Source organism: Silene latifolia, chromosome Y (assembly GCF_048544455.1).
Source record: "Silene latifolia isolate original U9 population chromosome Y, ASM4854445v1, whole genome shotgun sequence".
NCBI classification, from domain to species: Eukaryota; Viridiplantae; Streptophyta; class Magnoliopsida; order Caryophyllales; family Caryophyllaceae; genus Silene; species Silene latifolia.
Genome location: NC_133538.1, coordinates 227,453,955 through 227,472,608, shown reverse-complemented (window position 1 = coordinate 227,472,608; position 18,654 = coordinate 227,453,955). Strand labels below are relative to the sequence as shown.

At 39.2% G+C, this 18,654-nt stretch overlaps 1 protein-coding gene across 1 annotated transcript; it reads right to left on the bottom strand.

Moving 5' to 3' along the window:
- Window positions 1–2,584: 2,584 nt before the first annotated feature.
- On the bottom strand, window positions 2,585–4,663 carry LOC141634259 (zinc finger protein CONSTANS-LIKE 16-like). Its single transcript, XM_074446485.1, has 2 exons — window positions 3,158–4,663; window positions 2,585–2,952 (listed from the first exon to the last, which is right to left on the bottom strand). The coding sequence occupies exons 1-2, from the start codon at window positions 4,319–4,321 to the stop codon at window positions 2,698–2,700; spliced, it is 1,419 nt and encodes a 472-aa protein (XP_074302586.1). The 5' UTR covers window positions 4,322–4,663; the 3' UTR covers window positions 2,585–2,697.
- Between the last annotated feature and the right edge of the window lie 13,991 nt (window positions 4,664–18,654).

The following is an 18,654-nucleotide window of genomic DNA, read 5'->3' as shown; positions in this document are numbered from 1 at the left end:
ACACCTCGAAACACGCCAAAACCGCCACTATCCCAACCCCTAATGCCACTCCCACAACCACCAAACAAGCCCTGATGGACCCACGATGGAGAACCGCCATGCTTGACGAGCATCAAGCTCTCCTTTGCAATAAAACCTGGACCCTCGTCCCTCGATCTAGTGCTAAAAACGTTGTCGGTTGCAAATGGGTATACCGCGTGAAGTACAACCCATACGGTTCTATTAAACAACATAAGGCTAGACTAGTTGCCAAGGGCTTTCATCAATGCCCCGGTGGTGATTATTCGGAAACCTTTAGCCCCGTCATCAAACCAGCCACAATTCGCCTTGTATTGTCTATCGCTGTGACTCGTCGATGGCCCCTCCATCAACTCGATGTGAATAATGCGTTTTTGCAAGGTAAGCTAACCGATTCTGTTTTTATGGACCAACCACCCGGGTTCGCAGATACAGACAAACCCGACTATGTCTGTCACTTACAAAAGGCCATTTACGGTCTCAAACAAGCCCCACGGGCTTGGTACACCGAGCTCAAGAATTACCTATTACAATTACAATTTAAACATTCGGTCTCTTACCCGTCTCTCTTTATTCTAAATGATAAGACCCATATCCTATTTGTAATAGTCTATGTCGATGACATAGTCATCACCGGACCAAACCCGACACGCATCCGAGCCTTTATTGATGAACTCTCCCGTAAGTTCTCCCTAAAGGACCTCGGTCCACTGTCATTCTTTCTCAGCGTTGAGGTAACCCCGACCAAACACGGTCTTCACCTTAACCAAACCAAATACATTTCCGACTTACTTCACAAATTTAATATGCATGAGTCTAACCCGCCACCACACCCATGCTAGCACACCCGCCTCTTACAAAAGAACCACATAATCCTGTTGAAAATATAGACGACTACAGGGCAATAGTTGGAAGTCTCCAATATTTGTCTCTTACTTGACCCGATATTGCATTTCCTGTCAATAAACTTGCTCAATTTTTAACTCACCCGACCACCACGCACTGGCTCGCTCTTAAATGTGTCCTACGATACCTTAATGGTACTCTTCACCTTGGCATTCATCTTCATCACTCAACTCCTTTCCATCTCCATGCGTATTGTGACGCGGACTTCGCTTGAGACTCCGCGGATTACTTATCTACAACCGGGTTTATAGTTTATCTTGGCAAAAATCCCATATCCTGGTCTTCGAAAAAACAGCGAGCATTGTCTTGCTCGACCACTGAGGCCGAATTTAGAGCCATTGCCACTGTCTCCACGGAACTTTTATGGCTTGTCTCTCTGTTACAAGAACTTGGTATTTCGCATTCTTCGTCGCCGGCAATTTATTGTGATAATCTATCGGCAACTCCTTATTCGGCTAACCCAGTCTTCCATTCGAGAATGAAGCACTTGGCTATCTCTTTTCATTTTGTCAAAGAACAAGTTCGGAAAGGTCTAATTCGTATTCAACATATTAATGGTTCCGATCAGTTAGCCGACACATTGACCAAGCCGCTGCACAAGTCCAGATTTCTTGATCTTTCTTCCAAAATTGGTCTCCGTCTTCGACCGTCCATCTTGCGGGGGAGTGTTGAACAAACAACCGCAGCACAACGGAAGCCTAGTCTTCCTCCTATAAAATAGCTACTTGTTTTAGTTAGTATTATTTAGCACATGTAAATTATCTCTTCCCCTAACTTCTAGCTGTTAGTTCCATGATTATAGTAACCTAGCTTTAGTCATTTGTATATATAAAAACATGTATCCTGTACATTAGAATTATTCATTAATCACAAAACAAATATTCACAACCTCTCTTATTCTTTACAGTTTGGTTACCCCATTTTTTGTAAAATGGGAGAGTTTCAAACTCGAAGAAGTTTCCAACTCTTGCATGATAGAGGAATTTAACTACCTACCCCCCTCATTGTCATTGGAAACTCCTAGGAGAATAGAACTCAACATGACAATGAAACAGATTCTTATTATTCATGTGAATTTTTATATTGGAATTAAATTCCCATGCATTGCAAATTAACACATGCATTTGATTCCCGTATGAACCAAACGAAGCCTAAATGTCTTAGTTACAAAAAGTGTAAACGGCATAAATCATTACGAGTACTTTCTGAGCATCCTAGCATGTCATTTGCAGTGAAGTTTGTTAACAGGTGTGTGTCTCCAACACAAATGTCGAAAATCGATCATGATTTTATTCTAGTACTGTACATTATTCTCCTTCAATACAAAGAATCTCACTTACGCCAAATGTGTCTTGCAACTTCTCAGCAACGAGGGTTTTTCTCACCTTAGATATTTCACTTCGATCAAATATATAAGGCTTACCAAATTCTAAGTAGGAGTAAAAAAATTAAACATGCTAAATACGTATTCCCTCTGTTTTTTTAAAATGATTTTTTCACATTTCGAGACACTCACTTCTCTTTTTAATATCTCTTAAAATATAAGACTAAATAATATGATATGTATACTCATATGAAAGAGCTTTTCGTAAGAAATTTAATATTAAGATTTTTATAATTTTTGAACAAATGTATTACTCCAAATATTAAAGTCAAAGACTTAGCTCGTAAATGTAAAACGTCATATATTAAATAATGGAGGGAGTACAAATTAATATCTCAATACATGCAAAATTAATTGCATGCATGCCTTTGAATTAAATACAAGAAAAACTACTTCTTGGAAAGCAAAGGGAAGGCAGTTGTAGTTGGTGTGAATGAAGACCTTTTAACAAATCTCCCTTTCATTCTTGGTCTCTTTTCTGCATTCAATTTCCTCACTTCATATCTTATTTTCTTAGTAAACAATCTTGTTCTCCTCTTCTCCCTATACCTTGACACTCTTGCTTCCCTCCCTCCGTCTCCACCTCCACAATTTCCTCCTGTTCCTCCCGTATGCGTATCTCCAAATAGCGTGTATTGTCCGGCCTGAGAAAAACCATAGCACCAATATGTTAATTTTTAAGGGAAACTCGAACAAAATTTGGAAAAATTAAACTAAAATTTTTGATTTTCCGACTATCAACGAAGGCGAGCCGCCTTGCTAACCCCCCTAGCTCCACCACTGGGTTTATTAGACAAAGAGCGAGTATTAGACAAAAATCGAGATTAATAAGAATAAAATGGTAATTACAGAGCAATGAGGCCAAGAATCATCAGGACTAATTTCGGGGCGCTGCCCATCCATCCAAGGAGAACCTTGAGTAGACCATGCTTCACTAATCGCCTCATAATCCAACCTTAACAAAATCTTCCTTGATTTATTTATTAGCACCATATTATTATCTTTTTCATCATCATCATCATCATCATCATCATCATCAATGCCTTCTAATTTACATAATTCATGATCATTTCTAGCTCCACCCACTATTGAGGAACCATCAACCATATGATGGCCATCCTGGTCGCCACATGACACCCGAAAATCGTAGTCAAAACTCAAATCAAAAGGCACTCTAAACCCCATATCATCACTCTCAATATCTATCTCACATTTCTTGATTAATTCCTCACCACCCTCACAAATTAATACATTTTCTTCCTTGACCACTTTACAAAATTCTACTATATCGCGTTCTTTTTCGTCGTCATCATCATTATAATTAATAATATCATTAACATTATTAGTATCATCGTTGTTAATATTAGGACTATGATCTAATAGTCCTAAGTCTTCAATCCCATAACATTCATCATCAAGCCCTTTACCCAACAAGGTCTCAACATCAGCGGCAAACTTTTCGATGTCTAAATCCGATGGTAACTCAACCATGAATTGATGATCATTTTTCGCGTCTAGAGTTGGCGTAGTTGACGCTGAAGTGCAAAATTCTCTTAAAAACGGGTCGTATTCAGGTACACAAAAGAGCAATTGCTCCTCATCCTCCCCATGGGACGAGGAAAACAACATCGTCTCCTCGACCCCAAGGTCCGGTACCATATGAGACGGGTTTTGTTGCCCGCTTGTCAAATTATTACTATTTGATAACTTGGATGAGTTTTTCCCATGGCGTGGAGTACGACGCTTACGGGTCAACCCATGGTGCCAAGTAGGCAAATGGTCGGACGACTTTAACGAGGCGGTCTTTAAACGGACCCGCTCGTGTCGTCTCGCCAGTGGGTTTGCCGAGTGTACAGAGCCGTCACATGCTTGGCATAGGAACGCATCGTCTGCGGCACAGTACCAACGCGCTCTTCTCCGGACGCAACAATCACATGCACGAGCGGTCTTACCGCTCATGGCAATCGCCATATTATTGCTATTACTATTAGTATTACTATTGTTCGATGTCATTTACTTTACAAACACACGTTTTTGTTGAAAAAGGTGCAAATAAAATTTATTATTATTACAAATTAAAAGTGGTAGTGAATGAATATTGTGAGGAAATAGAGTTGGACCGTTGCGTTATGATGCATAAAATTGCAATAATTGCAAAGGCTTTTGGGAAGGTTTAAGAGGTTTAGGACGGCAGGGTAAAGGGTAGAAAGGGACCCGTTTATGAAGTGGAAAGCGCAAGTGTAGAGTTACAAAATAGTGAGGTGGCAGTAAGTGCACGGCTAGAGGAGTTTCAGGACCAATTAAAATAAGCCTTATCTTACATCTTATTGGTTAGGGTTAGAATGTTCATCCTATATTCTGCAATCTTATTGGTTGAATGTTTTATAGAAGGATTTCTTGTGGGCCTCGTTTGTTTTTAGATGAGGATGAGCTTATGAGTAGGACTTTGGCCAAATTAGCAAGATAAAAATCAAAGGTTATCCGCATGTATTATTCTATGATAATCTGATCCATGAAAATGAAGTGATGAGCACATAATCACTCAATTATCGTAATTACATTCCCACTTTACTCAATTAATTACATTTTTCCAATTTTCATAAAGTACCCTCTTATAAAATAAGAAAACTAAAACTCTCTCTTTTCGATCTTTAGCTTAAAACCTAATCAAATTTCTCATACATACTTAATTTATAGATCATAAGTCTCATGTCAAACCAGTAATAATTCATTTTAAAGAGTCAGAGATGGGGAGCACCAAAAAGGGGTAGGGGTAGATTAGGTGTCTATTTAAAATTTTAAGCTTAATGAAACCTTCTTTGAAAACTGTTAGACACTTTAGATAACCCTTAGATGAAAGGAGAGGTTGATACTTAGAAGTATTGAGTTAAAAGTATGCAATGACAATTCAACAAGTAGAAGTCAGAGTGAAATCAACAGTTGCTCCTGAAAATATATCGAGAGTTAAACTGCAGTGAATATAAAATATAAATAGACAAAACGCAACAATGTTTGTAAAACTGGTTCAGTCACTACTCTGTGACCTATATACATCCAACGTTATTTTATTGAACATTTCAGAAGTAAACTCATACAAACTAAAACTCCGAACAATAAAACAATTCCCCAACCTACTCCGGTTGCTATTTGCTTAAAGCTACATCGCTCCAAGACTTCTGCTTTGAGCTACTCCGCCGAAAGACTCTGGTGCTTAAAGCTACTCTGCAATAAGACTTTGATTGCTTACGATAACTCTATCCTAAGACTTTGTTTTAGTTCTCTCTCGTTTTGTTACAAGACTCGCGAATCTCATCTATCTTCACACCATGAACGGAGGAGATAACGTTTAAGTACTAACACGAGATTATCGAACAAGATAAATGTCTTAGTGCAACAAACTAGCTATTTCTAAAAGGGCTCAAAAAGATTTTGTAAAACACGACTCAATAATTAAAAATGAAAAACAATTTTGCAAATTGACTCGATAAAGCTTAAAGACATTTTCTCGTTTTATATTGTTGTTGCACACTTGTCCAAATGAAATTAATATGGTGTTTATAATGTTCAAGTAATGTATACTTCACACATCAAAACATCACACAACTTTGTAGTCCAGTAAAGAAATATAACTTTGTAGTCCAGTAAAGAAATATTGAAAACAATTGAAGCTTGAACAACACTACAAAAGTAGTCGAATTATTGCCCAAGTAAACCGAGACCCTTATGCAAAAAATCGGTTACTTTCATAAGTACTCTAGTTTACTAGTCCAAGTAATCTTGTTGACCCCCCACACACGCACAAATATGGGTTATGTTTTTCCTCAAGAAATAAGCTTATTTGGTGATGTTTATGGAAACCATTATCATTTTCAATTTTGTAAAGGTAAATAGCCCATTTTTGGTAAATGTATTTTTGTGCAAGTAACTTTTTCCCAAGACATCAAAAGCTATCTTCTCATTTAAAATGCTCAAACCAAATTTTCTGAAATGTATAAAGATTGATAGAAAGTTTGGAAATCAATTTTCAAGAGTATAGTTTAAATATTTTCGAAATATTTCTTTCAAAGACAAGATAGAAACCACAATAGACTGGACTGTGTATTTTGAAACACTTAGCACGCACTTAATCGAGTTTGATTGATCTCTTTACAACACCGTGAGTCTATGAAAATTTTCATCTTTGATTATTCTTGTGCAATCTTGATTGACGATTAGAGCTTCCAAGCTACAAGATTAAAACTTAAGAGGTACACGATTAAATAAACCATGAGTTTAATTTGTCTTAAACATCATAAACATTAAAACTATCAAATTGGGTTTTAACATATGTGTCAATAAGATTACTTGAATTTATGTTTGAATTGAATAATCTAGTTTAATTTGATTGCACAATTAAGCATTGCTTTATTTTTACGACAATTTCTTCATTGCCCTAAGCCATTGACATATCTAATTATGATATTCATCTCGTACCAAAATTGGAAAATTGGTTAATTGAGTAAGTTTTGGAGTTTATAAGAGTACCGTCCATGTTAGCTGTGTTGTATGGATTTTGCGCAAGGCGAAATCAGGTCAGGGTAGATCTAGACAGGGTTAACTAGCTCGAATTAATCTGTGAGTAAGTATGACAGGGTATAAAACTAGAAGAATAAAGTACGGTAAATGAACAATAGCAAGACAAAAGATTTTGTGCGTGGAAAACCCTGAAATGGGAAAAAACCACGGGCACCAAGCCAAGAGAGGATTTTACTATATTATTGGATAAATTGCACGAATATCTATAACTCAATTTGTATACGAGTATTGCTAATATGTCGTAGAGATATTGTCTTGTGTGATGATGATGTGTTGTGCAAATGATCATAGTGCTCTTTATATAGACAAATGTTGAACGGCTGCTAAATCTTCCTCCATTAATGCTGAATATCCTGCCTTAATTACCCGGAATAATGCTCATTATTTCGCCCTTAATTGCCGTCTTTAATTGTTGAATCTTTCCAATTAATGCTCTAATTATCACGCATATATTCTTCTATAATATGACTTCTTGGTCAAATATCGTCCTGATATTTTGACCATTGTCCTCTCCATGGCCTAGCGTCTATCTTCGTTTGTCCTGGTAGCTTGACATCCTAACACCCTGATGGTCAGGTCGAGATGAGATATTGTTCAGGGATATATGTGGATTTCCAAGCCCAAAAATTGCCCCTTATCTCCTTATTTTCGCTTGGTCAGACCAGAAATAAAGACATAACCTCTAATTTATAAAAAACTGCTCAACGGTTGGATTATGGCTGATTGGCTTCTATAACGGCTAGTTGACAGTTTGATGACTCTTATTGCAATTACCGCAACTTCCTCAATAATTATCTTTGCAAGTTGCGGTTGAAACCCTAATTTCAACGAGTATAAATACTCTTTTACTTCATTGAATTGATCTTCACCAAAATCTACTCCCTTCTAATTTAATCTCCTTCTTCAAGTTCTCTAAATTCCTCGATTTTTAATTTTTAATAATTCTTCAATAATCTTCCAACAATGGCCGCAAAAAAGAAATCTTCCAGGGGAGTGATGTCTTCTGGAACTCCATTCGTTCAGAACCCTAAAGAAACCACCTCTGAAAATCTCCCTTCATCTTCTGCTGCTCAACCACCTGTGGTTGAAAAACCGATTGATTCTCCTCTCGAGATGATTTCAATTTTCCTTGGTGAATTTGAATTTAAACAGACAAAAGCACTGAAAGATGATCAGTCTCTTTCAAATCGTCTGAAACCTGAATTTGAAAAGGTGTTGAAGGATAAGGGAATTATTCCTGCCGATTCTGAAGTCTGGATCCCTAAAAACTCCCATGCCAAGGCTGACTGGGCATGTCCTGGTTGGTTATGTATTGATGACTGGGCCTTCAGGCCTGGTTGCAAGCTTCCTTTATCTCCACTTATGGTGGACGTCATCAAAGAAATCGGTGTGCCTTCTTTTCAGCTGATGCATATGGTGTGTAAAGTAGCCTGCTCTGTCTAGTATCTCTGCAAAAAAACATAATATCTCTTTTTCCCTTGAAGACTTGAAAGCCTGCTACGCTGTCAAGACCAATAGTCCTGACCACATAAGTTTCAAGGTCAGGCCTTCTGCTACTCCTCTTCTTAGTAATCTGGATAGCGGCCATGACAAGAACTGGGCTGCTGGGTACATGTTTATCAGGACCAATTCTGTGGGCTCTGATCTAGCGTATTTATACTATGATGTTTGTGTTGGTGGTGAGTACCCTGGCTTTTCCTATTATCCTGCATGTTTATTAGTTAGTTTTTTTAAAATAAATAAATTAAATTGAGTTATACCTCCTTTGTGCGCAGTTGATGATTGGGTTACTGAAATTGAGTACCCTACTGCAAATATTTCTTCTTTTCTTGCTATTCCTCAGTTGGAGAGGGCTTGGCCTCTTTGTTGTGGGGCTGGTCATCTCCCTCGTTGCCTGAAGACTGAAGGCATTGCCAGAGTGCTAAAGCCTTCAAAAGCTGCCAGTGCTTCTACTTCAGCCAGTAAGTCTATTTTGTTTTCTTTTTTCTTTTTTTTTGGCTTTTTCATGATATCCTGTCTTTATTGCTAATATAGTGTCTCGTGTTATAGCTACTAGATCATCCGCTCGCCTTGCCAGGTTGGTATGGCTGACCTTAATTTCTGCCAGGCTGGCCAAGGTCAAGGAGGAGAGTTCCCAGGGAGGAGGTGATGCTGAGCCTGTTATTGATTTAACCGAGTTGCCTGATGCTTCCAAGGTTTCTATCGCTCTGCTACCTCTTTGAAACAAGTTCAAGACTTAAGAGAAGAATAGAGGAGGTCAATTTGTTTGCCCCAGTCAGGGAAGTGCAAGCCAGGGTAGATAATGTGGACGCTGCCAAGGTGAAGATCAGGGACTATGCTGCTTCCAAGTCAGATGTTATGCTCACCTTTGATCCTATTGAGACTGTTACCCAGGCAGTTGCTTCAGTAGTTCACTCTGTCAGCCTTTTAGCAAATGCCTTGGCTGCTATAAGGGAGGTATGCTATTTTTATTATTATGTATATTTCGTAATATGTGTATTTTATTTAGAGGTTTTTATTATTATGACATAATATTTATGCTATTTTTGTTTTTGTTCAGGGTGCTGCAGCCTGTCTCCACAATGCTTATCAGGCTACTTCTCTGGTAGCCAGGATTGACCTTGTGAGATATGACTATGATAAGATGAAGTCTGAACTAGATTTTGCTCGCGGTGATCTGACTTCAAGGGTTGCTGATTTAGCGAAGGTGCAGGCTGAGAGGGATGCTGCGAAGGCTGAGGCAGGCTCAAGCAAACAACTTTTGTAGGAGGCACAGGACAGGAACGAGGAGCTTACCCTGGAGAGGGATGATTTGGACTTCAAGCTTGATAATGCCTCCCTGTACTTTTATATCAAGGGGAAAGTAGCTGCTATGTCGGAGCCTGTGGAGGCCAGGGCAAATTGGAACCCTGAAGCTGTGATGGCTTTCGCTGCTTCTAAGTATCCTGACCTGCATAACATGGGCAAAGAACAAGAGGTCGATTCTCCAGGGGAGCAGGATGTTGATGCTGAGGCTGATCAAGCCAAAAGTGGAAGTGTTGATGCTGTCTCCAAAGAGGAAAAGTAATTTTAAAATTTCTTTGATGCTATTGGCCCATCCAGGGGGGATGTCTCTGGACAAACAATTTTATTTTCTTTGTTTCTATGTAGGTTAGGGAGGCTATCCCTGGCCTTAATGAATATTTTGGTGCCTTTGCCCCAGGGGGTAAGGGCTTTATTAATATGATAGTAATGGCCTTCCTTGGCTTATTTTGCTTATTTCCTGATGTTTTGTTTGCTTTTGAGTTTCTTTTGAACCTGTGAACTTTGTTTTTTCAATCCTATAAACTTGTCAAAATCTTCACTTTGTTAACCTGTAAAACATTTTTGAACCTGTCTTGTGATTCAAGCCATCGTAAATAATTCAACCATGTATGTTTTTGCCATAGTGGTTCAAGGGGTGGGAAAACCGGCCTGACAGGAGGGCTTATGCCCCCTGCCTGACTGGAGGGCTTGGTACTCGGCCTGACAGGAGGGCTTTTAGACTGATGATCAGGATAAAACACCCTTGCACCATCTTGTTGCGTCCAGCCGGTTGTAGATGTGTGCATTAAATTTAGTCAGGTCAGGCAATTATTTCATGCCTGATTGGTCCTGACATTTACTGTATCTGGTGATTGTTACCAACTCGTTAGGCACAGTTAAGTGCAAAAATTTGTTTTAAAAACTGATGTACAATAGAGTAGCCCTCAATCCTGAATATTTATGCATATAAACATTTATCATGTATAATTGTTCAGGATTCAAAAAATAAGAGAAATTGGGTTAGTTACATATATAGTCATGGATTGCACATAGAGCATATGAAACACGTAATTTTTCAGATAGCACGTCAAGTTGAAGTACTGATATTAAAGGTATAGTGTTTTACCTGATTTGGGCCTGACATAGATTTTATATATGGAATAATTTCAAATGTGTTACATTCCAAGATCTTGGGATCATTTATCCTTCTAATGTTTGGAGCATGTATGCTCCTTGTCCGACGATTGAGTTAATTAAGTAAGGGCCTTCCCATGTAGGGGCAAGCTTTCCTGCTGATTTTTCTTTTTTGTTTGGAAAAACTTTTCGTTGGACAAGGTCTCCTTCCCTGGAGACTCTAATCCTGACCTTTTTGTTGCAAGTTCTGGCTACTGCTTGTTGGTATGATGCCATCCTGATTTTGGCAGCGTCTCTCAGTTCTTCTGTTAGGACCAGGTTGTCTTGCATCAGGTCTCTGTTTGCTTCAACGTTGTTCATGCTGTATCTTGATGTTGGTACCTGAACTTCTGCAGGGATGACAACTTCACAGCTATACACCAAAGAATGGGTTGTTTGGCCTGTCGATGTCTTTGGAGTTGTCCTGTCTGCCCATAGCACTAATGGAACTTCTTCAGCCCATCTGCCTCGTCTTCTCTTCTATTTCTTCTTTAAGGAGCTTATGATTACCTTGTTACTAGATTCAGCCTGGCCATTAGCTTTTGGATATCCAGGGGTTGATGTGACCAGGTTAATATTCCATTCTTGACAAAATGCTTTAGTCTTTTTCCCCACAAACTGGGTTCCGTTGTCACATACTATTTCTGATGGAACTCCATATCTGCAAATAATATTCGTCCTAATGAAGGATATTACTTCTTTTTCGGTTACCTGCCTAAAAGCGTCATCTTCGATCCATTTGGAGAAGTAATCAGTCATAGCCAACATGAATAATTTCTGTCCTGGAGCCACATGCAACTTCCCTACAATATCATGCCCCACTTCATGAATGGCCAGGGTGCAGAAATTGAGTGAAGAAGCTTAGACGGCTGATGTATTATTGGTGCATGAACTTGACAGGCTTCGCATTTTAAACAGTATCCAAGCAGTCAGCCCTCAGTGTTGGCTAGTAGTAGCCTGTCCTGAGTATTTTACTTGCCAAGATCTTTCCTCCTTTATGGTTGCCACAGTGTCCATCGTGTATTTCTTGGAGTACTTGTTTAGCTTCGTCAGGCTCCAAGCATCTCAAGTATGGTCCAACCTGCGATCTCTTGAATAAAGTGTTATTGATAATGGTATAGGTGTAAGCTATAATCTTAAAAGCCCTTGCTTTATGCCTTCCCTCAGGTAATATTCCTTGGAGGAACCAATCATAATAAGGTTTGGTCCAAGAATTATTATCTCGAATGATCGGGTTGACCTGTTCGGTTTTAATGATAGCTGGCTCTAATAAATGAACAATTGGTATTTTTATCGAAAACTACAGGGGTAAAATTTGAACCTAGGCTGGCCAAAGCATCAGCCTGTGTGTTCAGGTCTCTTGGTATTTGATCTATATCAAATAAAGCAAATTCAGCGGTAAAGTTTTTTGCATACTCTAAATACGAAATCATTTTTGCATTCTTAGCCGTATAAATTCTCTTTATTTGATAAACAATTAAAAGTGAGTCATTTTTTTACCTTTAGGTTTTGAACACCAAGGTCTAGACATACCTTTAAGCCTGCTATCAGGGCTTCATCTTCTGCTTCATTGTTGGTAGCTTTTAACTCACAGCTTATACCCTGAGCTATCACGTCTCCCTGTGGCGATTTAAGCACTAATCCTAACCATGTCTCCCTTGCATTGGATGCCCCATCTATGAACAAAGTCAATTCTTGGTCTGGGGTTTTATTTTCTAATTGGTTAACTTCTTTTTTCAGGTCGGGTTCTAGGTTAGGGCTGAAATCAGCCACAAAGTCTGCTAGGGCCTGCTATTTAATCGTTGTCCTGGGTTCAAAGGAAATATCATATGTACCATGCTGAACCGACCACTTGGGCATCCTACCTGACAATTCAGGCTTACGTAGGACATATTTTATGGGTAAGTTGGTCCTGACTATGATGGGGTGACATTCAAAGTAAGGACGTAACTTGGCACATGACATATTTAAAGCTAAGACATATTTTTCAAGTAATCCATACCTCATTTCAGCATCCAGTAGGCTTTTACTTACATAATAGGCAGGATGTTGTTGGCCTTCCTGTTCTTTTACCAGGACTGCGCTGACTGCTGTGTCAGTGACGGATAAGTACACTGACAGAGGTTCCCCCTTCTCTGGTTTAGCCAGTAAGGGTGGAGATGATTGATACAATTTTAGGTCTTGAAAGGCTGCTTTATTCTCATCTGTCCAATGAAACTGCTTATTTTTTCTGAGTAGGTTGTAAAATGTTTTAAATATTTCAGAGGATCTTGATATGAATCGGTTCAGGGCAGCTAACCGGCCTGTCAATTTCTGAATATCCTTGATAGACTTGGGTGACTGAAGTTCCAGGATAGCTTTTATCTGTTCCGGACTGGCTTCTATGCCTCTTTTTGTCACCATATAACCAAGAAACTTACTTGCAGAGACTCTAAAGTGGCATTTTACAGGGTTGAGCTTCATGTTGTATTTTCCAATATTTGGAATGCTACTTCCAAATGCTTCACATGATCTTCTGCGTTCTTGGACTTTACTTCCATGTCGTCTAAGTAGACTTCCATGATATCACCTATTTGATCCTTGAACATCATGTTGACCAGGCACTGGATTGTTGCCCCAACATTCTTCAGACCGAAAGGCATGGCTGTCTATCAGTATATATGCCACGTTAAGTATTTTACTGGTTCGCAGGGTGCATTTTTATTTGATTGAATCCACTGGAGGCATCCACAAATGTCAGCATCTCATGCCCTGCTGTGGCGTCTACCATGGCATCAATATGCGGCAAGGGAAATGGATCCTTAGGGCATGCTTTGTTTAGGTCAGTGTAATGTACATAAACTCTCCATTTTCCATTCTTTTACTGCACAACAACCACGTTAGCTAGCCACTCAGGGTACATTACTTCCCTGATCATTCCCATATCCAGAAGTTTTTCAACTTCCTCGTTGATGATTGCATTTCTTTCAGGCGTAATTTCTTGTCTCTTCTGTTGCACAGGCTTAAAAGATTTATCAATATTAAGTTTGTGTGTAATTATATTAGCGCTAATTCCAGTCAAATCAAAATGAGACCAAGCAAACCAAGATGATTTATTTTTAAGGAATTTTACCAGTTCTGGCCTGACACAGTTGATGTCACTATTATTGGCGCACATTTAGTCCCCTAATTGAGCCTATTTTGCATACTATTATAACATTCCATGGCCATTTTATCCATCAAAACCTTCATATTTGCTTTTCTAGTGCATTTCATATGTTTTGTAGAAAAGGAGATAAATGAGGCGGAATTTCCCCCTCTTCCGTGCATATTTAGAAGATTTTTGACGATATTGGATGGACTAGCATGAAGAGGAGGCAAGAACGAGAGCCAACAACACAAGAATAAGGGGTATGCCATGCAAGAGGAGGAAAAGCATGGAAGCCATTACATGAAGAAATTGCTCAGAACCCAAACCAAGATTTGCTCCTTTGGCTTTGAAAGTATGCTAGATGAAACGGTGTTGAAAAATCAAGTGATGTAGGCTTTTGAATCACTTCAATAGGAGTCCAGATGAGAAAATGACGTCCGTTTTACAATCCGAGCTCAAACAAAGAAGCTGTCCGCCAGGACGAGCGTCCCGAGACCCAATCCGCTCGTCTTCTGTAGGACGAGCGTCCCGAGACCCAATATGCTCGTCTCCTGCAGGACGAGCGTCTCCCCTTCAAAGACGCTCAGATTGTTTGACAGACAAGAATGAAGATGAACACTGCCTTATGATCCGAGCGTCCCGTGCTTGATCCCCTCGTCTCCCCCCTGCTACAGGACGTGCGTCCCGACCCCTTGGCCGCTCGGATTCCTCTCCAGTGCCAACCGTCCCTACTGCCTAGACGCTCGGGATGCGCATATTTTTGAAAGACTAGCTAAAAGGAGACCCGCATCTTTTCTTGAGAGGAGCGATTCCTCAAGGACTTAATCGTCATTTAAGCCCTTAGTAAACCTAATTTGTGCACCTAATCCCTACTATAAATACCCCATTTGTAATAATCAAAGGGACGAAGCTCTCTGAACCAAGTTCCCATATTAGAAATTCCTCTTAGATTAGATTAGGAGTAGATTAGAATAGATTACTCTTTAATCTTTCCACAAATTACACATTAATCTTTCCTTAATTATTGTTCAAGTTTATTATTCAAGTTTATTATTGGGTAATTGAAGATTATTGGGTTATTATTGGAGAATTGACAACTCTTCATCAATCAATCAAGTTCTTTTCTTTTATTCTTTGCTTTATTATTTGGAATCATCTCAAGTTTGGTATAATTCTTTTACCCTTTACTCTTTATTGTTTATTTCCTTAAGCTCTTATCATGTTTATACTTGTTGTAATGATTGACACCATTAATGACATATTTTCCAAGATAATGAGTAAGTAGTTTCCTTTAGCTAGGAGTAATGGGTAATTAGGGGAAACAAACATGGGGAATAATCATGCTTAATTTAATATGTTTCCATGATTAAGATTGCTTGTTTGTTGTAATGTCAACCTATGCACATGTCATGTTTGATGAAATGCTAAGTCTATGAATCCTTGCATTTACAACCATCTCTTATCTATTCAACTTGACTTTTAAGATATAAACTAACTCGAGTCTTGTTAGACCATGCATAGAAGTGATTAGGAGGAAAGTAAGTCGACTTGTAGGTGTTTTACAATCTAATCGATTCGACTCTGGGACCCAACTCTTCCTAAGAACCGTAAGACATAAACCAACTCGGTTCCTTTACAACATTTATTGCTTGCAACTCTGTAAACATGTTTATATGATCAACACCATGAATCCCTTATGACCCCATGATATCCTAGCACTTTTACTCATTTGTTTACATCCTTCCTTTTATTGCTTGTTTTACTCTATTGCTTTTATCAGTCTAGAACACAACTACAAACCCCATCAATTGTGACACTAACATAAATTGAGATAGATAGACTTAGAACCCAAAGCACACCGTCCCATGGATCGACCTCGACTTACCGCTAAATAGGTTTTTGTTGAGCATTATAAATGTGTTTTTATTGGGTGTACAACGACATGCTCACGATCAAAAATGGCGCCGTTGCCGGGGACGGTGTTTACTTGATTTCATTTTCTTCGATTGTTATTAGTTGTGTCTTTCTTTGCCTTGGGGAGGTAAAACTCCTCAAGGTTTATTCTAATTAATTTCGAGTTGTTTGATATTTTGCAAGATGGATATTATAGATTGTTTTGTTGAGGACCACTTGAGTATAACTTTCTTCAAAGACCCTATGCAAGCATTGGAAGCCTTGGAAGCAAGTAAGGCCAAAAATATGCATTGGGAGTTGGAGGTAGACCTTCTTGAGGCCGCTCTAGCTAACAAAGAACTTACTCATGAGCAATCCGAATTAGTACATAACATCCTTGTGGAAGCATATCAACCTATGGAACAAGAGCAAGCAATCATAGAAGACATCCTACAAACCAAAGAGCAAGAAGAATTTGTCATGGAATTTGAGTATGACGAGATTGATGAGCTTAAAGAACAAGTTGAATATGCCATGAGAATAGAGTGTCTAATGGAAATAGAGCAATTTCTTAATGAACCTTCAATAGAGGAAAGTGAGGTACAAGTCCCAACTTTAAAACCCCTTCCCCCAAATTTGAAATATGCTTATCTTGATGAATCTAGGACCAAACCCGTGATTGTTATTGATAAACTTGATGAAAACCAATCGGAAAAATTGCTTGATGTGTTAAAACAACATGAAAAGGCTATAGGTTATAGTCTAAATGACCTCAAGGGGATAAGTCCCAACTTTTGCATGCATATAATTCATTTAGAAGAGGACCATAGACCTACCATCCAATCTCAAAGGAGATTAAATCCCCACATGCAAGAAGTTGTTAAAGGAGAGGTTATGAAATTACTTGATGCAGGAATCATATATCCCATATCGGACTCTTTGTGGGTTAGCCCCGTTCAAGTAGTACATAAGAAAGGAGGTACCACGGTAGTGACAAATGAAAAGAATGAGCTAATACCCACAAGGAAGATCACCGGTTGGCGTATGTGTATTGACTATCGAAAATTGAATTCCGCAACAAGGAAGGATCATTTCCCCCTACCATTCATTGACCAAATGCTTGAGAGGCTAGCCTCCAACAAGTTCTTTTGCTATCTTGACGGGTATTCGGGATTCTTTCAAATCCCTATACACCCGGATGACCAACACAAGACCACCTTCACATGCCCTTAATTATGGTACTTTTGCATATAGGAGGATGCCTTTTGGCTTGTGTAATGCCCCCGCTACTTTTCAAAGATGCATGATGAGTGTCTTTTCCGACTACCTAGAGACCATAATGGATGTTTTTATGGATGATTTTAGCGTTTATGGAAAAGACTTTGACTCATGTTTTCATAATCTTTCTCTTGTATTGCAAAAATATGAAGATGTTAGTCTCATTTTAAATTGGGAAAAGTGTCACTTCATGGTCAATGAAAGAATTGTTTTGGGTCATTTAATCTCAAAAAAGGGCATCGAGGTTGATAAAGCTAAGGTTGAGGTGATAGAGAAACTCCCACCCCCCCGAATGTTAGAGGGGTGAGAAATTTTCTCGGTCACGCGGGTTTCTATCGCCGTTTCATAAAAGATTTCTCAAAAATCGCGAAACCCCTCACTCAACTCTTACTTAAAGATGCCCAATTCCATTTCACTAATGAGTGATTTGAAGCCTTTAATAGAATCAAGGAAGCACTAATCTCGACACCGATCATTCAACCACCAAATTGGGAACTACCGTTCGAGATTATGTGTGATGCTAGTAACTACGCTGTTGGAGCGGTTCTTGGCCAACGGGTAGGGAGGGATCTACATGCTATCTACTATATAAGCAAGACTCTTGATTCCTCCCAAGGGAACTATGATACCACCGAGAAAGAGCTTCTTGCCATTGTCTATGCTTTGGACAAATTCTGTTCCTACCTACTTGGATCCAAAGTGATTGTCTTTTCGGATCACCGTGCCCTTCGACATCTCTTGATAAAGAAAGAGGCAAAAGCAAGGTTGTTGAGTTGGATTTTGCTTCTTCAAGAATTCGACTTGGAAATAAGAGACAAGAAAGGAGCCGAAAATGTGGTGGCGGATCATTTGTCAAGGATCCGGTTTCATGATGAAGAAGGAGAAACACCGATCAATGACTCTTTCCCCGATGATATCTTTATGTCTATTCAAACACAACTCGAGAGACATATCACCCCATGGTTTGCCGATTATGCCAACTATATTGTTGGAAGAGTACTCCCTCCAAACTTAGACTACAACCAAAGAAAGAGGTTCTTATTCGACGTAAAGTGGTATTTTTGGGATGACCCAAATCTTTACAAGGAGTGTAGTGATGGGCTCTACCGAAGGTGCATCCCTCAATGGGAGATTCAAGGAGTTTTGGAAGGATGCCATTCATCACCTTACGGTGGACACCATGGAGTAAGGAGAACCATTGCAAAAATTCTTCAATCGGGCTTCTATTAGCCTTCGATGTTCCAAGATGCGAGGGAATTCATCATTTATTGTGATGCTTGTCAAAGGACGGGGAATATCTCTTGGAGGAATGAAATGCCACAAATGGGCATACTAGAGGTGAAGATCTTCGACTTTTGGGGGATCGACTATCAAGGGTCGTTCGTGACATCCTAGGGAAACAAATATATCCTTATGGTCGTAGACTACGTCTCAAAATGGGTGGAGGCAATTGTCACCCCAACCGATGATGCAAAAACGGTCACTAAGCTCTTTAAGAAAATAATCTTCCCAA

Coding starts and splice junctions, on each gene's coding strand:
- LOC141634259 (XM_074446485.1), bottom strand. CDS start 4,321: ATGACATCGAACAATAGTAATACTAATAGTAATAGCAATAATATGGCG. Junction 2,953..3,157: donor ATTCTTGGCCTCATTGCTCT/GTAATTACCATT, acceptor GGTTTTTCTCAG/GCCGGACAATACACGCTATT.